General features: G+C 43.7%; 1 protein-coding gene across 6 annotated transcripts in view; it reads left to right on the top strand.

Moving 5' to 3' along the window:
* Positions 1–27,599, top strand: part of dgkb (diacylglycerol kinase, beta) — a 959,831-nt gene that overhangs the window by 576,186 nt on the left and 356,046 nt on the right. For all 6 annotated transcript variants that reach the window (XM_078535051.1, XM_078535068.1, XM_078535062.1 and 3 more), the window contains one exon: positions 23,979–24,043. In XM_078535051.1, the coding sequence (XP_078391177.1) occupies positions 23,979–24,043 (65 nt within the window). The remainder of the gene's footprint in view (positions 1–23,978; positions 24,044–27,599) is intronic.

Raw genomic sequence — 27,599 nt, 5'->3', positions numbered from 1 at the left:
CGGACATCCCTTCCTGATGTTGCCTTTGCAGCTCCAGCAACTGTGACATAACCGAGTCCAGAGGCTCATCATCTGACTCAGACTCAGCAAATTTCTGGCCTCCAGCAGTCCTCCGAGCGCCAGAAACCTGGGAAGTCCCTGCTGCCGCCTGCTGTGGATAAGACAGTGCGATGTGCTCACCAGATTGTGATCCCGAGGCTACTCTGAAGCTAGGTCCCACTGAGGCGTGTGCGTCTGTGCTGGTGGAGGGTGTGGGTGAGCGCTGAGACACGTCTTCAATGAGGGTGCCTTCAGATTCCTCTTCAGTGGTTTCTTCGGGGCTTGAGTCGAGGGCCTGGGTCCTGTACTCCATTGGGTGTTTCACAGAAGTGCCTGTGGAAGCAAGGACACATCACTTACGGCATGGTTGTCTGATGGATGGTGCACTGCTGGATCCTCACTTGCTAGAGTACCACCAACCTCACCATCCAGATCCTCGCTGTCTAGCTGGATGGCTCTGTTTTCAAAGTCCACGAGGACCTTGATTTCAGGCATTCCTCCACCAGCCTGCAACCTCTCCCTGTAGTTGTGTGCCAGCTTGTCCTGCATGAATAGAGATGGAGAGAGTATAAGCAGGATGCCTGCCAGGCCAGGTGATAAGGATGCCTGGCATGTGTGTATACTGAGTGGCACCCTGGATGAGTTGAGGACAATGAAGATGTGTGTGAGAGAGTGAATGGTGATGTCCCTGGAACTGCCAGTGAGTGAGGGCCTTTGGATGTGTGATGGGTTTGAGAGTGTGTGAGTTGAGGGTGATGAGAAGAGTGACTTACCCTGGTGGAACGGAGGAGATCATTCATCCTCTTTCAGCACTCGGTGACTGTCCTCTTTCACAGGGTATTGGCACTGACCACCACTACCATTGCCTCCCAAGCCAAATTAGTGATGCTGCTGCCCCTACTGCGGCCAGAGTAGGGGTAGAGGGCATCACAGCGGGACTCCACAGCATCCAAAAGGTGCCCGAATAACGTGTCGCTAAACTGGGAGGCTGCAGACCTTTTGCCTTTTGGGGCCATCCTGACTTCTGTGTGGCAGTCCCGGGCTGGACGGACTGAGTGTTGTGCATGTGGCTGCACTTTAAACGTGGTGCCCGATGTGATGAAGCGGCGAAGTGATGGGGTCGCGGGTGAATGAGAGCCCGCCTGCCATTGAAACGGCGTGATTCCTGGGAATGCATAATTAATGTGGTGGGTTTGGGACAATATTGCGTGAGAAGTCGCCATTGCAGCCGGTGGGTAAAGTGCCATTTTCCCTGCCCGCTACCACACTTAGTACAAATCTAGGACGATTCTGCCAATAGACTACCCTTTTTAAAAATGAGAAACCACAGCTCAGGGAACAGAAAAGCATCAATTAAAAGAGCAAATGAGAGAAGATAAATCAGGAAATTGTAATTAGATAAGGCTAAGCTTCGACTTCAACAGGCCTGAAAACTGTAGAAGGAACTATTGAGAGGCAAAGAACTGAAAAGTTTAGAGGTTATTGGAAAAAACAGGCCAAGAATTCTCTTGGAGCTGCTCCCTCTTCACCAGTGTAACTTCATCGGATGTGCAGCAAAAACTTTTTACACGTGTAAATGAGATTTCCACTAAACTTCCATTGAAATGCAATAGCAGAGTTGGAGCAGCTGTAAGAAAATGCCCAGCTAATGTGTTAGAGTGAAGACTGTGCAATAAATCCTTTATTTCAAGGAGATATGGAAAAGGATGAGTTTGTAGGATGGTTTACTTGCAGCTCAGAAGGAACAAAAATGAAAAATTGAGAGAATCATGATTGATTATAGTGTTGTTGGAGAAGAGAAAGGTTGCCATGGAGAGAGAATTAAGGCTGAAGGTCAAAACTTTCAGACTAACCCATTCAAGAACATGAGAAGTGCAAGGTTGCTTAAAGATTGCGTGGGATGCTAAGCATCAACTGTTGTGTCTTTATAATGATATAAAGGCACTAATCACTCATCAGGCATTGGATAAGCATGTTATGTGTTAATTTATTTAAACTAGGGATGTGAGAACCTATATACATGGATAGAAAGCTTGAAGGCATTAGCAGCAGAGCTCTGTCTCTGTTCTGCTTACAGGCCAATGTGAAACTGACACATGACAAACTTCCCTTTTAGTGATGGCATGCTGCTGTCCCTTAAAGTCATATTACAACATCCTCTTTCTTTCTAAAGATACTTTACCACCTTCCAAGGAAGTATAGCTATTTACAATACATGTTCATGTTCAGTTACCATTACATAAGTGTATAGGACTGGTGAATTTATGGGTCTCTAAAGCGTAAAGGTAATCTGCTGGTACACCCAGATCTTATCATGGTAACCTTGTATGGAGGTGACTTTAATTGCTCCCAGTGATCTGTGGGATTGTCATTCTTGTATGTTGTTCCTGATTGCATTTGGCATCTTGTCCTAGATGCAGTACGACTATATGGTGGCTGAGGAGCTGAAATGGATCTGATTCGTCCTCGGTTAGGTCTCACCATTGTGCCTTTGTGTGTAATGACTTCATAGGACCTTGGTTCTGAACAAATCCTTGTCACCTCAGCTGGTTGCCTGGTACCTTCTGTGGGATCCTGGATGTGAACTTATTGCCCCAACTGTAAACTTGGCAATTCTGTACCCACATTTTTATTGTGCACATTGGGCCATCTTCTCTTGTTGTTTTAAAAGTTGCTCTCTAGTTCCTGAGAAAGCAGAATGGGTAAGAGTAGGTAAATTGGTATGCACTGGTCTTCCAAACCTGAGTTCTACCGGTGATGGAACACCCTAAAGGTGTTGCTCTCATATGTAACATTGCAAGGTGTAGATCTTGCTTGGTCTGTCTGCATTTAAGAATTAGAGATTTCACCTTGTGAATCATTCCTTCAGCTAGGCCATTAGGTCCAGGGTAATGAGGAGAAGTAGGGTCATCAATATTCCATTTCTCACATATATCCTGAAATAGCTTACCAATAAATTATGGACCGTTATCCATAATGATATCGTTAGGTGCACCAAATAAATTGAAAATAGCACTTAGAGTGTGCGCGACAGTTGTGCTTTACATATTATGCAATTGTCGGATAATGGGGAACTTGGTAAAGTAGTCAACAATGACGATGAATTCAGTGCCATGGAAATGAAAGAGGTTGGATGCAATTTGGACCAAGGGTAGCTAGAAGCTTCATGTGGAATCAGTAGTTCTTTGTTCTTAGGCATATGTTCTTGACATGCCTCGCACTTCTTGACGACAGCTTCTATGCCATTGTTCATACCCGGCCAATAGGCTGCCTCTCTTGCAAGTCGTCTCATCTGATCTATGCCCATGTGTGAGTGATGAAGTTGTTGAAGCTTATCAGGTTACAAAGATTCTAGTATGATTACCTCCCTGCCTTTAAAAATGACTCCCTGGAAGATGCCTAGCTCAACCTGAAAAGGCCAAAATGGTCTCACGTGCTCGTGGACATGCTGAATTGAATCAGGCCATCCTTCGGTGATGGTTTTCCACTGTTTCTGTCATGTGGAACCTTTTGCTGTTTCTTCTTGTAGCTGCTGGCTTTTGCGTTACACAAAATGTACCAGAGCAGTTGACGGACTTGCATTCTTCGCAAGTGTAATGTTGCAGCTCCCTTGTCAAATCATTCTGGATATTTCAGGGTTAGGTCGTGAACTGAGATGATAGGAGTAGTTTCTGAGGTATGGATTCTCGCTAGTGCGAAGTTACAGCATGCCGGTAGACCTGCAATTGCTGGGTCTTTAGTTTCCACGACGTTGGACATCTGTGACACCCAGGAGGATTGATTGTATTTGCACTCCAGGACTATGGATCCTACACATGAAATTAGTGAACCATTGTACGCTGGAAGTTTCATAGTAGTAGGTTTGGCCATGGCCTTCCATGTCTGTGGATACATGTCTCTTCGAATCCACAGAGGTGGTATGTTGGCACTTGCCGCTGAGTCAATCTAGGCCAATAACAAATAATTACGAACTTTCTTAAGACAGGTATTTTAATCTTGGCAAACGCTCCACATGATGGTGGCATGGACGTTTTCCATGTGATTAACGGTGTGAAACCTGTGTTCACTGCTCTTCATCTTGTCATGCACATCATTGTCATTTGCTGATTTGCCAATCACCTCATGTATATGTTTCTGACATTAAAATGGATGGTCATTCTTATTGCTTGAAGGTTACCATTGTGTATGGTTTGTTTGGATCAGTGCATGGCTCTTTGTAGCTGTATCAGTCTTTGCTCCAGTGCACTGCTGCTGCCAGTGGCCTTTTCTGCCATGTGCTTTGCAGAATTGATGGAAAGCTGAGCACTTCCCTGCTGTATGCAGAACGCCAGTGCTGGTCCTCTCGAAGCACGATCTCATTCATGGAACTGACAGACTTTGCACTAGCCTACTCCTGCTCCTAATTTGCATGTTCATAATCTCACCATAAGGGATCACCCTGCTTACCAGCTCTTTAAGTGAGCCTATCTCATTGTGGCTTGCAATCTTTTCTGTGCAGTCAGCATGCTGTGATTTCAACAATCTCCGAAGCTGCGAACTTGTTGTGGTCTGATCAAAACATTGAGGGTTGTTTCATGCTATGTAGCATAATTTAATCTGTTCGCCATGTCATACCTGTACTTAATCTTGCTGCTTAGCTGTTTGACCATTGCTGAACGCCATGTTGTGTTTTTATAATGTAAAGGCACCAATCACTCATAAGGGATTGGGTAAACATGTTGTGAGTTCATTTATTTAAACTAGGCACATGAGAACGGATATATGGATAGAAAGCTTTAAAACATCAACAGCAGACTTTTGTGTTCTGTGTTCTGCTCTCGGGCCAAAGTGAAACTGAGACTGGATCACATGACACACTTCCTTTCTTATGATGGAATGTTCCAAATCTTAGAGGCAGATTAGAACACCAAGAATATTTGTCTGCATACCTACCCCCCACCCCCCCCCCCCTCCACCCTCAGTACAACACTCCCACTAAACTCTGGGCAGAACACACCACCCCATCAAAAAATATATATTTAAACACTTGTGCAATAAAATGCCTAAATGCAAACCTTGGAAGTATCTTCCACTCTTTCCTTTCGGCTCATAGGCTTTTGCAAGTCTGGGTTACACACAATAAGCCCGCCAGAAAGGCAGTACTGTTTATATTCATGGTGAGCTGTGTGCACGGGGCCCTAAGTGTTACTGTAGCCCTGCAGTAGAGCCTCCCTAAATATGAAATCAGTATTCAAGTTATGGGCCAACTTTATTGAGAATTAAGTGTTGTTTAGGGAAAATAAAATTTGGCATTAAAAAGGAAAATGAAATTCTGGAAGAATCTACGGCAGTGAAAGAAATGTGATATTCCCTAAGCCTATATCTTAAGGGTAGCTTGGCTCACTGGTAGTACTGTTGCTTCTGAATCAGAAGATTACAGGTTCAAGCTCCAGTCCAGGAACTTGAGCACATAACTAGGCAGACACTCTTGTGCAATGCTGATATGGTCAGAGGTGCAGTCTTTTTGGATGAGATGTTAAACAAAGGCTCTGTTTGCATGCAAATGATATCAGGACATTATTGTACTTCGCTTGGTGATGATTTTTGAACAATTTGTTGTAGATCATCCGGGGAAATGAGCATCTTAAACACAAGAGCCACACTTTTCTATTAAAGAAATATCTTGGATGTGGGACTTGCTGAGGCTATCACAGAAGGAGAGGACTAAAGCATTGGATTACTGTGCTAACTAGATGTCTGGACATGTTGCTTCCTGGTGAACCACTGAATTCTAAATGTATATTTGGAACATTTTCCGATGAAGCAAAATTTCTGATCTTATGTAGCTGCAGCATCTATTATTTTGCTGAAGTGCTAGACTGTTAGAATGGTTACCTGAGAAGACATATAACACAGGCAGCACCAAACACCTGTTAAATGATATTTGTAGGGAAAACATTATAGCTGCTCCACTATCAAATGGCAGCAATGAAGAATTGGGAGAGGATTGTCAAATTGTTGGAATATCTATAATTGGGCTTGGAAATGGCCCAACAGTATTGAAAGCTAGAAATTCTACCATAGCTTATGGTAAACAATGATTTCTTACCTATTTTACTTCACAATAACAATGTAGCTCCTTGCCCAATATGTGCCCCAATTTCTGACTTCTGCTGCTAGCTCACAGTTTTCACTCCTTGGCCGAAATTTCCAGCCCTGTTGGCGTTGGGCATCATGGCAGACGGGGGCTGGACAATATGACAAGAAGGCCAAAAATCAGTTTTACACATGTTGTGAAACAAGTTTGCGATCGTCCGCTCCACCCGTCAGTGGTGGGCCGCGTTTCCCACTGTTGCATATTGGGAATGGCATTTTAATACATTTGCATCTAATTATAAGCCCTGCTCACCGGAACCATCACCCCACGTCAAATTTACCACCTGCGTCGGCGTGACTTCAGAACGGCAGGCTTCATGACCGCCTTTAAAAGGTACAGGCAACCTGAACATCAAGGGGAAATCCAAGGTGAGTGCAACCAACCATGCACAGCGCTCGCGAGCATCGCCCGTAGGACATCAAGGAAGAGGCGCTGCGCACTTGCACAAGTAAGTCACTTTTTCCCAGCTGGCTTTCAGAGCAGTGCTGGGGCAAAGGCTCTAGTGAAGGACAGACCGGTGGTGGTGGGATGCAAGGCAACACAATCCAGGAGGCTGTGGGGAGAGGGGTGAGGGAAGCAGCCATGCACTTGGAAAAGCTTATCAAAAGACTGAGCATTTTTCCAGAGCTGAGACTGTTCAGCTGCAACTCCATTGACATGCTTAGAGTCGGGCCCCTGAAGCTTTTCTTTTTTTTTATTAATTCATGGGATGTGGGCTTCGCTGGCTAGGCCAGCATTTATTGCAAATTCCTAATTGCCCATGAGAAGGTGGTGGTGAGCTGCCTTCTTGAACCCCTGCATGCCATGTGGTGTAGGTACACCCACAGTGCTGTTTGGAAGAGAGTTCCAGGATTTTGACCGAGTGACAGCAAAGGAAGGGCAATATATTTCCAAGTCAGGATGGTGAATGGCTTGGAGGGGAACTTGCAGGTGCTGGTGTTCCCATCTAACTGCTGCCCTTGTCCTTCTAGATAGTAGTGGTCATGGGTTTGGAAGGTGCAGTCAAAGGAGCCTTGGTGAATTCCTGCAGTGCATCTTGTAGATGGTACACACTGCTGCTACTGTGCATCGATAGTGAGGGGCATGGATGTTTGTGGATGTGGTGCCAATCAAGTGGGCTGCTTTGTCCTGGACGGTGTCAAGCTTCTTGAGTGTTGTAGGAGTTGGACTCATCCAGGCAAGTGGGGAGTATTCCATCACACTCTGACTTGTGCCTTGTAGATGGTGGACAGGCTTTGGGAAGTCAGGAGGTGAGTTACTCATCGCATGATTCCTAGCCTCTGACCTGCTCTTGTAGCCACAGTATTTATGTGGCTAGTCCAGTTCAGTTTCTGGTCAATGGTAACCCCCAGGATGTTGATAGTGGGAGATTCAGTAATGATGATGCCATTGAACATCAAGGGGCGATGGTTGGGTTGTCTCTTGTTGGAGATGGTCATCGCATGACACTTGTGTGGCGCGAATGTTACTTGCCACTTGTCAGCCCAAGCCTGGATATTACCTAGGTCTTGTTGCATTTGGACATGGACTGCTTCAGTGTCTGAGTCGTCATGAATGGTGCTGAACATTGTGCAATCATCAGCGAGCATACCCACTTCTGACCTTATGAAGGAGGGAAGGTCATTGATGAAGCAGCTGAAGATGGTTTGGCCTAGGACACTATCCTGAGGAACTCCTGCAGTGATGTCCTGGAGCTGAGGTGACTGATCTCCAACAACCACAATGATCTTCCTTTGTGCTAGGTATGACTCCAACCAGCGGAGAGTTTTCCCCCTAATTCCCATTGACTCCAGTCTTGCTAGGGCTCCTTAATGCCACACTCGGTCAAATGCTGCCTTGATGTCAAGGCCAGTCACTCTCACCTCACCTTGGGAGTTCAACTCTTTTGTCCATGTTTGAATCATGGCTATGATGAGGTCAGGAGCTGAGTGGCCCTAGCGGAACCCAAACTGGGCGTCAGTGAGCAGGTTATTTCTATGCAAGTGTCGCTTGATAGGACTGTTGATGATCTTTTCCATTACTTTACTGATGATCGAGAGTAGACTGACAGGGCAGTAATTGGCCGGGTTGGATTTGTCTTGCTTTATGTGTACAGGACATACCTGGGCAATTTTGCACATAGCCAGGCAGGTGCCAGTGTTGTAGCTGTACTGGAACAGCTTGGCTAGGGACGTGGCAAGTTTTGGAGCAGAAGTCTTCAGTACTATTGCCATAATATTGTCAGGGCCCATAGTCTTTGCAGTATCCAGTGCCTTCAGCCATTTCTTGATATTAGGTGGAGTGAATCAAATTGGCTGAAGACTGGCATCTGTGATACTGGGGACCTCCAGAGGAGACCAAGTTGGATTATCCATTTGGCACTTCTGGCTGAAGATTGTTGCGAATGCTTCAGTCTTATCTTTTGCACTTATGTGCTGGGCTCCTCCATCATTGAGGATGGGGATATTTGTGGAGCCTCCTCCTCCAGTGAGTTTTATTGTCTACCACCATTCATGACGGAATGTGGCAGGACTGCAGAGCTTAGATCTGATCCATTGGTTGTGTGATTGTTCAGCTCTGTCTGTCATTTGCTGCTTATGCTGTTTGGCACACAAGTAGTCCTGTGTTATAGCTTCACCAGGTTGATACATCATTTTTATGCATGCCTGGTGCTGTTCCTGGCATGCTCTCCTGCACTCTTCCTTGAATAAGGATTGATCCCCTGGCTTGATGGTAATGGTAGAGTGAGGGATATGCTGGGCCATAAGGTTACAGATTGTGTTTGAGTACAGTTCTCCTGCTGCTGATGGCCTACAGTGCCTCATGGGTGCCCAGTCTTGAGTTGCTAGATCTGTTTGAAATCTATCCCATTTAGCACGGTGGTAATGCCACACAACACGATGGAGGGTATCCTCAATGTGAAGGCCGGACTTCATCTCCACAATGACTGTCCGGTGGTCACTCCTACAATACTGTCATGGACAGATGCATCTGCGGCAGGCAGGTTGGTGAGGATGAGGCCAAGTATATTTTTCCCTCTTGTTGGTTCCCTCACCACCTGCCGCAGACCCAGTCTAGCAGTTTTGTCATTCAACCAGCTCGGTCAGTAGTGGTGATACCGTGCCACTCTTGGTGATGGACATTGAAGTCCGCACCCAGAGTACATGGAGGAGTACTGATTCATCGGCTGAGGGAGGACGGTACATGACAATCAGCAGGAAGTTTCCTTGCCCATGTTTGACCTGATGCCATGAGACTTCATGGGGTCTGGAGTCGATTTTGCGGACTGCCAGGGCAACTCCCTCGTGACTATATACCACTGTGCTGCCACCTCTTCTGGGTGACATGACATACCCAGGGATAGTGTTAGTGGAGTCTGGGACATTATCACTACGGCATGATTCCGTGAGGTTGACTATGTCAGGCTGTTGCTTTACTAGTCTGTGATACAGCTCTCCCAATTGTGGCACTCGTCCCCAGATGATAATAAGGAGGACTTAACAGGTCGATAGGCTGCGATTGCCATGGTTGTTTCTGGTGCCTAGGCCAATGCCGGGTGGTCTGTCTGATTTCACTCCTTTTTTGTGACTTTGTATCCGTTTGTTATAACTGAGTGGCTTGCTAGGCCATTTCAGAGGGTATTTAAGAGTCAACCACATTGCTGTGGGTCTGGAGTGACAAGTAGGCCAGGCCAGGTAAGGACGACAGATTTCCTTCCCTGAAGGACATTAATGAACCAGATGGGTTTTACAACAATCGACAATGGTTTCATGGCTATTGTTAGACTTTTAATTCCAGATTTTTATTGAATTCAAATTCCACCATCTACTGTGACATTACCCTGGGTCTCTGGATTACTAGTCTAGCGACAATACCACTATGCCATTTCCTCCCCGATAAGGGTAAGTATAAGCAGGACGCCTGCCAGGCCAGATGAGAAGGATGCCTGGCATGTGTGTGTGGTGAGTGGTGTCATGGATGGGATGAGGACACAATCCACAAGGCAGATGAAGGTGTGTGTGCAAGCGTGAATGGTGATTGTCCCTTGAACTAGCAGTGAGTGAGATCCCTGTGGTTATGTGGTTGGTTTGTGAATGTGTGAGTTGAGAGTGATAAGAAAAGTGACATACTTTGGCGGAACTTAGGAGGTCATTCATCCTCTTGCAGCACTGGGTGGCTGTCCTCTTTTGCAGGTAATTGGTGCTGACCACTATTGCCACTGCCTCCCATGCTGGATTGGTGACCAGGTCTGCTGGTCTTCATCCAGAACAGGGGTAGAGGACTTCACGGCAGGTCTCCACTGAGTCCAGCAGGTGCCCGAGGGAGGCGTTGCTAAATTTGATGGCAGCATGTTCCCTCCCTTTGGCAGCCATGACTTTGCAGTGGCTTCCGATCCTTTAGAGAGTGCTAGCTCTGTGCAGGGGCACCCTTTAAATATGGCACCCGGATTACTGAAGGCCTGAGGTGACGGCTGGGCAGGTGAATCAGAGGCCACCCTGTCAGTGATCCAGCATGTTTCCCAGGAATGCATTACCTATGAGGTGAGACACACTATGAGCTGGGAATGGGGCAATACGGCGTGGACCGGTGGGTAAAATGGCCTTTTCCCATCTGCTACAGCACTTTGTGTAAATCTGGGATGATTCCGCCCCTGGAATGCAGAACATAGAAATTTACTCCTGTGAAAGTGCCATTTTTCCAATTGTATGGTGTTGGTGCAGGGCCTTGTTCCCCATGATCCCAATTTGGAGTGCAGCCCGTAATTTCTCCCCATTTGCTTCTATTTTAAAGGATGGAAAATCAGCCTGGAGGAACTGTTCCTGCTGGATGAAATGATACTCTGTAAAATTAATTGATTGCGTTCTCAGCCGATTTTCTTGTGAGAAAAGGCAGACAGCATAAAACTGCCCGCAGTTTGGCATAAATTGCTATTAAATAGGATTTCTTGCTGGGAGACGGAATAAGCAATGTTACCAACTTGGGGCACTAAATAGAAGAATTTACACTGATTATGGTCAAATTTTTTCATTGCCTTGTTTACACCTAAAACGGGGCTGGTTGCAGGTTCAAAATGACATGACAAATTGAATGAGCCTCTTACTGCTGGAGTTTTGCCCATTTCCAAGTTTTGGCTAGACATCACTTTATCTGGCTAGCAATCTCACCAGAAATGGCATCAATAATATATGTAAATCAGGGTCAAATGCCATTGTCAGAATCTCGATCCCATTTCTGTCTTTACCTATGTTACTGCTGCTATTTCCTCAACCTGTCTACAAAACATGTCTAGCACTGATTATTTACTTCCTCAAAGGATTCCAATATTTCACATCTTTGCTGCTATGGGTGCAGCAAACATTTCCCTGCTGCTCAAAACAGCTGCACTCTTTCACTCCAATGCTCCAGCCCTCCGCTTTAAGGTTCTCTTTAGGACCATGAAGATTGACTGTCCTGCTAGGGCACAATTATCATGACTAACCGGCTGACTGCATGCAAATGAGACTCAATTGTGAAAATTGATCCTGCCTTCTGCTGATCTCATTGAATAGATGCAGTGAATGTCCCTTCCACTGATATACCTTCACATAGTAAGTAACTCCATGGAGTGGAAGTGGCTCCCTTCTGATTGGCATAAAGACACATTGTCAGGTGAGCAATGTTTGCTTCTTTATTTAGCTGTGCTAGGTTCTGGCACTGGCAGCCTTCCCTGCTGCAATGCAACAAAAAAAGAAGCCTCAGCAGAGAAAAGCTGCTTCCCAGGTTGTTCAGGTGTCTGATGTATGTGACCTTTCCTTAAACTGATGTGTCACATTTGTTTGCAAGCCACAGTTGCATTGACAACTTTATTTTCTCAGCCACTAAATATGTCCTGCACACGACTTGTTATGTAAATATGCATAATTGGTGCTCTGTAGCACCTGCCTTTTGCATGTTTTATATGTCATGTAAATTAAGTGAATAACTCAATTTCCGCTGAGCCTGTTACACTACTTCATGGGTAAAATTTTTAGCTTGACGGGCGGGCGTGTCCCCAACCTGACTGAGTGTAAAATGACACGCGATGTTTCCGTCGGCGCAGAAGTCGGCAGCGTGCCCACCGACAATTTTAAGGCCTATTAAGGCCATTAAAAACTTAAATAAAAGAAACTTTTCGCTGCCCGTCCAACCTTATCCATGGGCGGGATGAGATTTCCTAAAGCAAATAAAAATAAAATTAAAAAATTTTAAATTTAATTAATAACTTGTCCCTGCTCATGTGAGGGGACATATTTCATAACATTTATAAAATCTTTAATTTTTTTTAAAAATCAGTTCATCTCCCTGAGGCAGCTCTCTGCCTCAGGGAGATTATGTAGTGCGCACTCGTGCGCATGTCCAAAGGTTGCGCTCGCCCGGCTCACACTCCTCCCCTCGCCGCACAGGCAGCGCTCAGCGCTGCCACTCATGTTTCATGCTGGCTGGGCCTTAATTGGCCCGCCAGTGTGAAATTGCCATCCCAGCCCGATTGCGGGCTACAGTCAGCTTCCCGACCGCCCCCACCGAGTCCACACACCAAGGGCAAAATTCGGCCCCATGTTATAACATACTGTTTGCCTTGGAAAGCACAAGAAAATCTGCTCATAATAATACTCAACCATTTGCCACACGATTAAATAATCCATGGACTAGTGAAGTTGGCGTATGATTTTAAAAGACTGATTTTACAAAGGTGCACTACTGTTGAAGGGCCTCTTCCACCAGCCATTGATATTAGAACATAAAAAATAGGGGCAGGAGAAGGTCATTTGGTCCCTCGGGCCTGTTCTAATCTTCAATAAGATCTGCTACCTCAGCTGCGCTATCTCATATGGACATGCTGCTGATAGTTTTCCAATTCATCTGGTCAACAGGTGTAGAAATATTTATATACAGTTCCTGTTAATTAACTCTATGAAAGTAAGTAAATAGAAGGGAGCACTCCTTAAAAGGGTAGCTGTTCTGACTCCTTGTGAGTACCTGGAAGATTTATCCTATAATTAATCATTTCAGTTATGTAATACAAGAAATAATAAGGGGGTGAATGCAATCTTCCCTCTAAGCTGTGTGGTTGTGCAGCTACCCAGAAATTCCCGTGCAGGCAGAGTACCAGCCAGCCTCTTTAATTTACTATACAAAGAAATTCAAGGCCCTGTGCACTTCAATGAATTGACCATGCATGATATCAGGGATAGCATCCAGGTCCACCACATGTCCCTCCACATGGCATGAGAGAGATTTCCTTTTGTGGGCTCCTAGCTGAATCTCTCCTCTGCTGCATTTTATCTAAAAGTGTCTCAAAGTTGGCTTCATTAAAATGTTCTGCTTTTTGATTTGGCCTCCAACCTATGCCCTACTTCCTTCTTCCATTGCATCTGCCTGCTGCCCTTGCAGAATGCATTCTGTAAAAGTGCCACAAAATTTCACAGGGGCTGTCTACTACAATTACCTAACAGTCAGCTCATTTGGTGTGAGGTTAACGACTTCACTGCTGCCAAAATCTTCTGTCATCTGCCCAGCACAGTTGTAATTGTAATAAAAACAAAAAGCTAAAAGCTACTGCGGATGCTGGAAATCCAAAACAAAAACAGAATTACCTGGAAAAACTCAGCAGGTCTGGCAGCATCAGCGGAGAAGAAATCAGTTAACGTTTCGAGCCTTCATGGCTGTGACATCTTTTGATTATCTGCTCCTATCACGGCTTGCTTATCTCCACAATCACCACACCCTCAACTTCTCTCTTCCCCCCCGCCCCCCCCCCCCCCACCTTAAACCAGTTTATATTTCTCCTTTCTCCTAACTATGCTTCAGTTCTGCCGAAGGGCCATGAAGGCTCGAAACGTTAACTGATTTCTTCTCCGCCGATGCTGCCAGACCTGCTGAGTTTTTCCAGGTAATTCTGTTTTTGTACAGTTGTAATTGTGTTGAGGAAACACTTAGGGAAGTTTAAATGAGCTGGCCCTGTGATTTACATCTGGCTCAGCACTATATATCGGGTGGAAAGCTCTACTGTGGGGCACAACACCGCCATAAATGGCCCTGTGCATTTTTTGGGCTTGAAAAGGCTAAAATAAAATGTAACCTGAATCATTACTGGCAGTTTTCAGTTTGATCCCAGGGCTTGATCTGGATTTTCAAATTGGGGTTAGGAACCCGATGCCCAGATGACTTCCGGGTCGAGACCCTTGACCTCTGTCAGTGTCAATGATGCAACATCATTTTCAAATGTAAAGTACTCAATTGCTCAAAGGGTGAGCTTGGCGCCCAATCAGCAGTGCTAGGAGTGGCCTGATGGAAGGTGGGCCATAGAAATTAAAGATCCTTTGAAAAGATGAGTGGCAACCAGGACTGAGCTTGCTGTTCGCTGGGGACATGTTGCAGGGGGGTGCAGGTCAGGCCAGCTCTGGCACAGGCAGGCATCCACAGGTGGCCCAAGGTTTTCCAATGTGTCTCTTGAGACTTCCTTGATAGGTGCAATTGTTGAGAGGTGAGTAATTCTTCCCCTGGCATTGCAGAGTAAGTTGCATCACTGAGATGTCTGCCATCCTCACATGTGGGATGCAGTTGGGAAGGGGGCATCGCTGAGGAGCACAACAGCTCATGTCAATGTCATGCTGGAATAGGTGAGAGTGAGAAACTTACTCATATTTCTCAGTGTCCTCATCCTGCAGGAAAAGTAAGCACACAACAAGTGTAAAGATGCCTTGTACAATTGGTGGTGTAGCTGACCTTCAAAATCACTCACTGATTGAATAAGTGGTGCGCACTATTGTGCAAGTGCCATCGTGGCAGGCCGTCAGTAATAGCGAAACTAGAAGCCATAAAGAGCATGTTCCAGACAGGCCCAACCACATATTTAATGGGCCAAGCCAATTTATGGCAGGGAGTGGGCTCGCTGTCCAATTAAGAACAGTGGGCAGGCTTCCAATGCTGGAGGGCCAAATGGGAGGCCCTCTAGCACTGACATATCAGCAGCTGAAGTGGGTTCTGCAGATGAGTGATGGTGAAGAAGAGGGCGCCGCCTTAAGTTGAGGTCAGTTTTTTTATTCAAAACGATCACAGCTGCCTGGCTGTGATCGTGGAGGGCCATTCCTCTCATGGGATTGCCAACAGCCGGAGCTGTGGCCTAGCAGCTGTAATGGATAGGTGGGCTGGGTGGGGGAATGTGTCCCTCGCACCCCTCCCACCCTCTCACTTCGTGCTTTGAGCCCACTGTGTTGGCCGACATGGGCTGCCCAAATTACTGATTGAAAATCTCTGTTGACGCAGGCATGTGACTTTAATAGACTGCATAATTATCAGGAAGTGGCAGGCAGCCAATTCAACCCTGAACCACAATCATTGAAAATGGCTTGAGATCAGGATGGCAGCAAGAAACTGTCACGGGGGCTGGGGGTGCAGAATTGCGTGCCTGGCCGCTTCTGATCTGGACCCCACATAAATATAAAAATCCTGGCCCACATCTCTACTTTGACTTCCTTCCATACTTTTGCTTTGTTGCTGAAGTATTCAGTTTGTAGAACAATGCTTTCCTGATATCTTGCCAATTGTTGTTGTAGTATAAGTTCAACCTGACAAGATTGAAAGGATGCATATCCCTTTTGAGTTCCTATTGCAGTGCATGAAGCAGGTGAGGAGGACCATAGGAATATAGGGCTCAGGAGCACGAGTAGGCCATTCAGTCCTTCAAGCCTGCTCTGCCATTCAATAAGATCATGGCAGATCTGTTTGTGGTCTCAACTCCCCTATCCTTCTGCCTGCTGCTGCCCCCCACCCCACCCCACCCCATTATCCTTGACTCCTTTGTTTACCAAATATCTATCTAATTCAGCCTTGAATAAATTCAATGACCCAGCTTCCACTGCTTTCTGAGAAAGAGAATTCCACAGACTACTGACTCTCTGAGGAAAACAAAATCTCCTCATCTGCATCTTATTCCTAAACTATGTCCACTAGTTCTAGTCTCCCGCACAAGAGGAAACATCCTCCCAGTATCTACCTTACAAGTCCCCTCAGGATCTTTGTATGCTTGAATAAGATTACCCCTCATTCTTATAAACTTCAATGGATATAGGCCCAACCTGTTCAACCTTTCTTCATAAGGCCCTCATCCCAGGGATGACCAATTCATGAGGCAACAAAGTTTACTGGTCCAAAAATGCATGGAATAGTATGTTCACTCCTGTTATACCCAAGGGTATGTCATTAAAAAACTATATGACTTCCTTCTGGGATTATCAGAAATAACATGTCTTTAGCACCTCTGATTCACTGCAGGTGCAGAAATCAAACAATGCAGTCTGCTGCCGACTAACCTATAAACTACCTCAAGAAGTTACACTGCACTTCTTATAGCTGTTGTCATGATCCCCGTAGAGACTTTAAAAAAAGAAATTTGAACTTCCATTGATAGCTGAAAGGATGACATGATGAGATTTCACATTTTAAGTCTTTTACTATAACAAACAGACTAAAAGCACTCTTAACTAAACATTATTTTTGTAGGCAACTAATATTTTAAACTGCAGAATAGAACTTGCATCTTATTTTTAACATAACTAAAACCCCCACTTCAAACATGTACTTTATTGTGCCGATTAAGTAGTCATTTGATTTTCCAGGGTCAGTCCAAGGTGATTCTTAACTCCCGAGAGTTTACTTCTGTCCCATTTGTTTCACAGCCTAGTAACTTTTAACCCCAAAATTGCCTTTCATGGTGCAGGATTTTCCTGGAGGAGTTTCTTCTAGCATAAGCTAGATGAATCTTCCAGACATATTTTAATCCTTATGATTATTGTCTTTTCATTCCAAGTGTGAGTTCCCCCCATGTTCCTGTGCGGTGAACCATAGAGACTTTTGGCCTCTAGCTACTCCCTCTCTCCTGGATCCCAGCAGACTACATGAGTCTCACTGTTTCAGGGATATCTTCAAAACCCTTCCCTGCTCAAAGCCAATCTCCATGGCAACGAGAATCACACAGGCCTTGTATCTGGGTAGAAATGCTGATTAGCTCTTTTTTTCTATCTTTTAATTAAAGGTGCAGTTTACAACCTGACATTCTCAACAACTTCCTGGAACTTTGGAGACGACCAGTCTAACCACTGTAAACATAGAAGCTGCTGTCATTGTCTCCAAGTGTGAACACCTTACACCTTCTTCCCAGCAAAACAGTCTGGGCCTCCTTTTAATCTTTAACAGACCCATCCCATCACCCAGGCCTTTTGTCAGACAGAATTCAGAACAGGCCACATTCATTTCACTTGAAATTAAAGACAGTCCCAAAACACAACAATCTTATAAACGTCATAATTGTAACACTGTAAACATTTATGTACAACAGAATCCTTCCAGTCACTAGACGAAAATCTGCTGAATAAGCCAGTCTTCAGTTTGTATCTATATAAAGCAAGTGACGATATGTTTGCCAGGTGAAATTTCTTTATTACATTCCTGGTAGAAAAGGGACATTAAATGAAGAGGACACATGAGTCCAGAGGGGATCACATAGCTATTGCAGTTCCACATGTCAATCCCAATGTGTTCATAAACAGTAAGGGATACTGTTCCATAAATTTTCAAGTAGTTTCAGACCACAGAACTGTGATCTAGTGTAGATTGCTACCCAGGGCAAAAGACAAAGGCCACCCTTAACTGGTGATTAAAATTAGAAAACCCCACACAACAAGAGCACAGATATGAGGCCTGGGTTCCTGTTGAGCTTTCATTTGGTTCCTGGTGCAATGCTTCTGTCACTTTTGACTGCCCTGATGGGATGCTGCTCTGTAATCCTGAAAAAGGCTCCAAAATCATCACCACTCACTGCTACATCCTGCATAGGTTTGCCATCTAAAAAGGAAGGAGAACGCAACAGGATGGAGAGAAGGTACATTTGGCTGCAGGCCCAGAGAGGAGGATGATGGCAAGCAGGAGGGAGGGCAATGAGGAATACCCACTAGCCAAGAAATCATTCAGGACCCTTGTGATCAAGAAATACTTCCAGTAACAAACACATTCTGCCCCTGAATAACCTTGTTTTCCAATGAAAACCTACAAATCTCAATTCTAAAAAACGTTTCTGTAGAGTCATCTTTCAGTTTCCTCCCAGGACTAGACAGGGTAAATACAGGAAGGATGTTCCCGATGGTGGGGGAGTCCAGAACCAGGGGTCACAGTCTGAGGATATGGGGTAGACCATTTAGGACTGAAATGAAGAGAAATTTCTTCACCCAGAGAGTGGTGAGCCTGTGGAATTCACTACCACAGAAAGTAGTTGAGACCAAAACATTGTATGCTTTCAAGAAGGAGTAAGATATAGCTCTTGGGGCGAAAGGGATCAAAGGATATGGGGAGAAAGCGGGAGCAGGCTATTGAGTTGGATGATCAGCCATGATCATAATGAATGGCGGAGCAGGCTCGAAGGGCCGAATGGCCTACTCCTGCTCCTAGCTTCTATGTTTCTATGTATGGGTTTTTTTTTGATGCACCTGAGCTTGGAGAGAGGAAAATCGAAAGGGAAGGATCGCAAGCTCTGAAGAAAACCCGTAACAGTTTCTGCTATTTGCAATTCTCAGGCCATCCAAAAGGCACAGGAACTGGAAGATCTGCCCCTATAGTTCTATCAAATACTATTCATACAAAGGAGAAAAAAAGATATCTGTACTCACTTAATGTTACTGTGATGGAATCCGTGGTTTCAAAGCTTACATTTTTTGAGAGACATCCGAACTGAAAAGGGAAACTGGAAAGGGAACTTATACCTTTCGGTTTCTAATAGAACTAAGACCGGATCTGAGATTAGAACCAAAGCCTCAGGGTAAATTGAAACTGGTAGAAATCACATAAACGACACAGAGCACTCCGAGCTTAGTTGACCCAGTGGTGCAGCACAGACAGGCTGAAGAAGATGGAGCCAGAAACTGGGAATAGGCAAATACACAGTTGCTGAGTTGCTGTAGCTGTTTCTGTTACTTGAAGATAACATTAGTGGATCTATGCCATCCAGACCACCATTAGCAGCATTGAGGAGGTTCTGAATGTGCCACTTGTTGAACACTGTGGCCGTGGAACACTGGTTGGTTGTATGCTGCTATCAGCTGGAAATCAGGCTAAATCCTGAAAGAAGAGGAGCTGGAATTCTTTGTGAGAAAGACAGAATTTTGAAGGGCTTGGGGGCTGAAATTAGTGCCATATGTAATGAGTGGACTGCTGAGTAATTATGTAATTTCTGTCTTAGCTGTATCTGCCATTTAATGTGTAATTCTTAGTTTATAATCAACCGTAATTCGCCTATTAATTCATTTTTAATTTATTTTGATTTTGAGTTTGTTACAGTAAAAGTTTTAAGAAGTGAAAATGTGTTCATTGGTTTTCTTGTTGGGGTCATTTGGTAAATTCAGTTCATTTGGTGTGTTGGTCTTCATGGAGTTCAGAACATTATTTATAACGTGATTAAATCCATTATGCCAATACTTCCTCATGGTCCCTATATAAAGTGTAGTTACAGAGGAAAAGGGGTAGGCCATGCAGCCCCTTGAGCCTGTTTTGTCATTCAGTTAGATCAAGGCTGACATGACTCTTAACTCCATCTATCCTATTTGTCCAACTTCTTAACCCAAGGCTGTCTGAGTGCTCCATGAATGGACAGTGCATCAGTAGTGGCAAGTTAAGGTTCTATAGTGTGGCTCTGTTGGGATTATTGTGATTTGGAACCACTCGGTGTAGGATTGTATAATGACACTGCAATAACTGGAGCCATGTTTTCTATGAAGTGTCAGCCTGCTGCCTAGTATTTTATAAATCTTTCAAGAACTTATCTGGAGTGTGAGGATGTGCGGCCACTTTGAATCTTCTCCTGCCATGCCGCTCTTGCTAGACACCCGTTTAGGCAACCAGGAGTCTTCATGAGAGCAGTCTGCAGGTGTTTCTGATGTAGGTAAAGTTGCTGTCATTACTTTATGCAAACAATTATCCCAGCCTGCCCCATCTGGTAGTGAGATTCAGGCAGCTGAGTGTCGATGGTGTCAACATTACTACTCATAGTATTCATGAGAAGACGTTATTTTACACTAGGTCCCTCAATGCTTTGGGGCTTACCACGGCCATGAGGATTTTGTCTTTGTTTACTCAGTGGATGGGGCAGGTTTGCTCACATTACTCTTTGTTGCCATTTGTTTCAGAGGCAAGAACAGGTTTCCTTTTCAGGGACCAGCAGCAGGGATCCTGGTCAAATCAAGGAGATGGATTTACATTGTAAAATTCAGCAAGAGCAGCCCTCCTCCATGCTGATGTGGATTTTAACTTGATTTAATCTATCATGCCCATACTCCTACTTCATACTTCATATACTTCATGAGGTATACTTGGCCTACCTCTTAACCTAAGCTATGTCTAAGGCATTATGTTAAAGGCACTATTAAAATGCAAATTGTTGCTGTTGAGGGGTTCTGGAGCTTGGTTGACTATGGCCTCAACTGTTTTAGTAATACAAAATTGATTAAATTACATCGATTCAATCTTTCAAGTATACATAATCCTACCAAATTCCAAAATGGTTGCAGTTCTGATGAATATAAATTGTGACATTTGAGAAAATAACATTTATTGTAGCTTCAGGCCTATCATTGAGAATGCTTTGTTTCATTCAGCCTCATGCAACGTTTTGTATCTTAACATTTGCGTAATGTATTCTTACACTAGTAGGATTCTTGGCCACATTTACATGGCTAAAATTTACCTACATATAATTCCAAAAATTAAAATCTTAAGAAAATAGAGGGGCAATTATTAGTTCTGTAGAGAAAAACAAACAAAAATTGGAGTAAAAAGGAATTGATTCGGTTTCTGCATGTTTCTGCTGTGATTTGTCCAAAGGTTGTACTTGACAATAGTAATCTGTACAGCAACAAATTTGTAATCAGCATACAAAATTGTATTCATTCTCACCTGATCTGTTCCACTAATGTTTAAGGAATTAAAAAAATTATGTATTCAAACTCTTTGTACAAGAGCTACATCTTCTAAGAAAATGCTGCCTAATATTTAACGAAGGTCATTATAAGGCAAATCAGATATAGGGGCTGATTTCCTTCTGTCTATTGCTCCATGAACACCCTGAGTGCTGAATAGAGGAAATTGAAGTGGAGACTGGTTATGCCAGCTTTCCTTTTACACTGGCAGTCATTTCCCAGTCTACCAGGCTGTGTAGGCAGGAGTATTTCAACTTAAACTGATGTAGGAGTGATAACAATACACTTCCCACATCATTCCATGGGTTCCCTACTCCGTGTTCACAAACAGGAATGTCTACAGAAAGGGAGCTTTGAAAGTTGTGGCCACTCTTTTACGATTGGAAGATGTGAAAAGGACTGTCTTCCTGGAAGCTACTGAAAGATAAGCTGTGAATTATAATGGGCTAGCAATAGGAGCAGGAGTGCTGGAGACCATCTGGCTATTGATTTAAGTTGTCAGAGGATCCCAGAAAGGCCAGATGGAATTAGTCATGTTGCAGACCTACAGCAATGGATATGTTCCCTCCATCCCTCAAGCTCAGGTGCTTTCCCATTCCCAGGAATGCTTTAATTCCCCAAAACAGGTCATAAAATAAACTTTGACCTGGAAATATAGCTGGGTTCAGTTGCATATCAGTTAGACGTTGCAGTGCACTATCTGACTTATACTGGTGTTGAGGGTAATGGAGACGGGCGCTGGATAGGTGTGGGGAGAAGAATCAGACCAAGGAGTTAATGTCATTATCACCTGTACCTGTGATGGTTGCAAAAACTGGAAAACACCTGAGCTCGTGGTTGAAAATAAGATGAGAACATGTTGTGCTGTTGCTCTGAAAATAGGATCTTTATTTCGGAACTGACAGTAGAGTTCAATTCCCTGCAATGGTGTTGTCACACTTGCACTTGCAAAAGGAGACATTTCAGCTTCCAAGCTGAATGTGATAATGTTGACCTTCCTTTTCCAGGCACACCAACATTTTGACATTAACCCAATGATTTACACCTATTCTTACATGACATTATAACTTGTTGGTTAAACAAAACATAAGAGCACAAGAAGTAGGAGTATACCATAGGGCACGTCGAGTCTGCACCGCCATTCAATATGATCCTGCTGGATTTTGGGCTTCAACTCCATTTTTCTGCCTGCTCCCTATATCCTTTAATTCCCTGAGAAATGAAAAACCTTTCTATCTCAGCCTTAAATATATTCTACAATGGAGCATCCACAACCCTATGGGATATACAATTCCGAAGATTCACAGCCCTCTGAGTGAAGAAATTTCTCCTCATCTCAATCCTAAATGATTGCCCCTTTGTTCTGAGAGTATGTTCCGTGTTTGGGATTCCACAGCCAGGGGAAACAACCTCTCAGTGTCTACCCTGCCAAGCTCCTTCAGAATCTTGCATGTTTCAACAAGATCTTACTTCTAAACTCCAGAGAGTATGGGCCCAGTTTACTCAGCTTTTCATCATAGGACAAACTTCTCATCACAGGGACCAGTCTAGTGAACCTTAGACATATCGCCTCCAATGCAACTAAATTCTTCCGTACATATGGAGACCAAACTGTGCAGAGTATTCCAGGTGTGGTCTCACCAAAGTTCTATACAATTGTAGCAAGACTTCCTTATTCTTGTACTCCAATCTCCTTGCAATAAAGCCCAATGTGCCATTTGCCTTTCTAATTGCTTGCTGTACCTGTGTGGAAACTTTGTGATTTCCTTATATCAGGATACCAAAGTCTTTCTCAATGTAAGCACTTGAAGTTTCACATTTTTAAAAAAACATTTTCCATTTTTTTTATTATCAAAGTGAATACCCTGACACTTCTACCATCTGACCTTGTTGCCCAGTCACTTAACCTGTCAAATCTCTTTGCATCCTCTTTGTGTCCTTCTCACAGCTTCCCACCTAACTTTGTATCATCTGCAATTGTATCATCTTGGATACAGTACTCTCAGCCTCTACATCTAAGTCATTAACATAAATTGTAAATAACTGAGACCCCATCACTGATCCTTGCAGCACTTCACTAGTTACAGCCTGCAACTTGAAAATGCCCTGTTATTCCGACTGTCTGCTTCCTGCCCATTAACCAATCCTTTATCTATGTCAATATATTACCCCCAACTCCATGAGTCCCTTATTTTGCCTATTAATCTTTTGTGTGACACCTTATACGAGCATGCTACAACTATTGGCTTCCCTTTAGCTACTAGTTGCATACTCAAAAAAAACTAATAAATTTGCAAAATGTGATTTCCCCTTTGTTAAACAATGTTGGCTTTGTCTGATCATACTGTGATATTTTAAGTGCATTGTTAAAGTTTCTTTAATAACAGATCCCATAACAGGTTAATAACAGATTCTAGCATTTTTCAAAGACTGACATCAGGCTAACTGCCCTATAGTTCCATGTTTTCTCTCTCCCTCATCTCTTGAATAGCAGTGTTATATTTGCTAACTTCTAATTCACTGGGACCATTCTAGAATCTTGGGAATTATCATAAGCAATGCATCCACTATCTCTGCAGTTGCATCTTTTAGAACCCTAAAGTGCAAATTGGAACACTGGTTTCCAGTACACAGCTATGTTTATTGAGCCATTCATTAATTTGTATATAGGAGTGAAATTCATCTTGGATGGTGATAAAGAAATGGGAGAAGACAAATCAACAGCCTGCTTTGCATTCAGCCAATTTTCTTTTCCATTGTGGAAAATGTACTATATTAACTGTTTTATGAATCTTTAAAGTTGAAAATGATTGCTTTTATGTTCTCCCTTGCTTTTCTTTTAGGATGCATCAATAGCCCACAGGTTCCATATCATGCGAGAAAAACATCCTGAAAAGTTCAACAGTAGGTAAGTTATTGCACAGTATGTAATGTGATACTCACTAATTTAAAAAAGTAATACTGAAATGAGCCATTTGTTAATCATGCATGGACATATTTATCTTGTAGACCTGTTTGTTTTGAAAAACAATGAGTGTATTATTTATTAAGTGTAGCTAGGTTTTTGGTAACTTCATGTCTGAATCTTCACTATAAGCTCTGAGGGACAGCTTAATCCCTTTGAAGGTTGAAAATGCATTGCATACCTGTGCAAGAGAAATTATTATGGTACAAGATATTTTATTTTGCTGCATTATTTAAAGGTAATGCCCTTATAATTTGCACATTTCTGCCTCAGACATTGGTACCTGGATTCCAGTACATATGCAGTTTCTTTACCAATAACTAGAACCAAGTATGTAGTTCACTTGAAATGATGTAGGTTTCCTTGGTCAACTCGTTGTCATTATTATTCATAGTTTCAGAAGCATGTTTGGGCATATACAAAGAGCAGCCTAGTAGTGGGATTGGGAAACTGTGATTCTGATTAAGTTTAAAGGGATGCGAACATTTAAATTAAACTGGCAGAATAAGAACCCAAAAAAGCATAGCAGCTTTTGCAGACATTCAAAAACCATTGCAGACCATTGATAACCTTTGCTGAGACTGAAGGTGAGTGGGTTAAGAAGCACCAGGCAAAAATGAAGTTGAAGGAAACCCAAATGTGCAGGCATGAACTAGATTCTGCAGACAAGTGAGCTGACAGTCCAATATCCAAGCCTTAGTTTTGTGGCTGCTGAAGTGAAGGAAGTGTTAAATGAGGTGGTTGTAAGGAGGGTATTCCAGGGCACTATACCTGTATATCTGCAATGTGTGCATGAAGATGGGGATTAGCTTGAGGTTATGGATGACTATTCCTGACATTAGTATTCTCCAGCCCTATGCTGCACAATAACTTCTAGGCCAGGATTTTCCAGTCATTGAGCGGGCTCGGTGGGGGCGAGAGGGAGTGGCCATGAATTGGACCACCACCCACAATCGGGTTGCGACTGCCATATCACACTGGTTGGCCAATTAACGGCCAGCAATAAGAGCACCCTGAAGCCACAGAGCTGCCTCAGGGAGCTGAAGCTTTTTGAAAATAAAAAATAAAGAATTTAAAAATGTTAATAACATGTCCCCTCATGTAAATCTGTCACATGAGCAGGGACATGTTACAAATTAGTTTGAAAATTATTTTTTTTTAACTCACTTATCGAAGCCTCATCCCGCCCGTGGATGAAGTTTCGCAAAAAATCCAAAGGCCACTTAGCCTTTTCGCCTGCCCGCCGGTTGTAAAGTTGGAGGGACAGTGAAAAATTTCATTTAATTAAATCTTTAATGGCTTTAGTAGGCTTGTTAATTGTCAGCGGGTGCGCTGCTGCCTCCCGCTGACTGAAATATCGCGCGAGTGCAGTGCGTGATGCTCGCCCGATGTCATTAATCATCATTTTACGCTCTTTTGGTGTCGGGTGCATGCCCGCCTGATGAGCACAATATTCTGCCCCTAGTGTTAGTGCAGCAGATGGCAAAGTTAGCTTTTGCAGACAAGTAGCCTTTGAAAACGGTTCCCCATGAATGATTTCAGAATACTTAGATATGTTTTGTAACTTGGCATGGGCAGCCAATCATGCTATGCTGGTTGCTGATCTCGCTGGAATGCTTCCTTACATTCAGTGAAAGCATGCATTACTGTAGGTACTTCTGCAGAAACATCCAACATTAAAGATCAACTATCATGGCCTCTACTGTGGACTATATTCTCCACATGCACAGAGTGGGATATAAGCACTCCTACATAACAGATGCAGGAGATAAGGTATTGTGAGTAGTTAAGAATATCATTGCAGCCCGACATCCCTCCATATATTCTCATCTTGTATATAGATTATCAAAATTGTCATTGAGCAAGCTATACAGATTCTAAAGACTTTTTAGACGCTGAATAGATTTGGTGGAACTCTGTAAAACATCTATCCATAAATCATGGCCAGAATCTTGGGGTTGGTGTACGGGGGTGGGCCCCGCTCGCCGATACGTAAAGTGACACACGGTGACGTTGGGCGTGCATCCCCGACATCACTGTGCGTCATTCAGATTTTCTGTTCGGCACGCGCGCACCGGAGTTGACTGCGCGCCCGCCGAACTGTCAAAGGCCTGTTAAGGCCATTTAAAAACTAATTAAGAGACTTATTGGTGCTGCCCGTCCAATCTTAAGGTTGGCGGACAGGCGAAGAGCCCAGGCGGCCTTCGCATTTATCATGAAATCTCATCCACGGGTGGGTTGAGGTTTCAAATCAAATCAAATAAATGTTTCAGATAAAATTCATTGACATGTCCCAGCTCATGTGACACTGTCACATGAGGGGACATGCCTGAAATGATTTTTTCTTTATTTCAATTTTGCGTAAAGAAATTAAACTCCCTGAGGCAACTCTGTGCCTCAGGGAGATTTCTGCGCTCTTTTGTGTGCATGTGCGAAAGAGCGCAGGCCCAGACTCAGCTTCCTCACCCCACCTGCACAGGGAGCGCTCAGCGCTTCTGGGTGCCTTAATTGGCCCGCCCACGTAAAATGGCGGTGCGCAGCCGATCATGGGCGATGATTGGCTGCGCACCCGCCCACGCCCGCTCCCGCTCAACCCCCCAACAGGGAGAAAATTCTCCCCCATGAAAAGTATTCCAGCTTCCTTTTGCTCACTTTATCCAGCATTATGCTGCATAATAGCTTCAGGTGTTAAACTTAATGGACAGAAAATCTTGGGGTGACATGCACCCAACTCCATAGTATGATGCTCTTATAATTTTGTAATTAATAATTTTGTAAAACAACTTCTGTTGAATTTAAATTCATGATCTCATTCATTTATCACAAATACTGTTAGATTCTGATGCCGTGATTTGGAATTTATCCACATTAAAACTGCCCTTTCTCATTTTCCATGGAGCTATTGCTTAGGCTTAAATTCCTGGACTTTGAAGGCCCAATTGCCAGAACACACAGACTGTCTGTGTCCCACAGGCCTCTGATTGGACTCCTGCCTTCTTTAATACTCGACTTAATTACTGAGAGAACATATTCTGACCACATATGAGCGAAAGGGCTTTGAGCTTTCAACATGCTGTTAAGTGTTATGTAAAGATGCTATCATACAAAGATAAGTATTGCAAGTGTTGAGTAATTATGAATACTATTTAATCGTAACAAAGTGTAGTTTTACCATGATTACTCGTTTCTATAGAGGCAATGCAGTACTTGACAATATCCATTAATAGTTTATAACATATGCAGTTGCAATGCAATATTGCTTAAAAAACTCTTTGATGTCCAACATTTCAATGAGAATTTCCAGTTTTATAATAACGTATTACAAATGAAAACAGTCATTCAGTGATGGTAGATTGTGGCTTTTCATTTGAAAATGTTAAAGATCTCTGGTTCACAAACATCTGAAGTTATAAGCAAGATATAAAAAGACCTTTCTCATCAGTGAAAATTGCTCTGAAACTTCTTCCTGCCTTTTATCCTGTTGCTTCTTGCCAACCAA

The sequence above is a fragment of the Cetorhinus maximus genome, chromosome 3, assembly GCF_964194155.1.
Source record: "Cetorhinus maximus chromosome 3, sCetMax3.hap1.1, whole genome shotgun sequence".
In the NCBI taxonomy this organism is placed as follows: domain Eukaryota; kingdom Metazoa; phylum Chordata; class Chondrichthyes; order Lamniformes; family Cetorhinidae; genus Cetorhinus; species Cetorhinus maximus.
The sequence above is the reverse complement of the archived record's forward strand: the minus strand, read 5'-3'. Positions and strand labels throughout refer to the sequence as shown.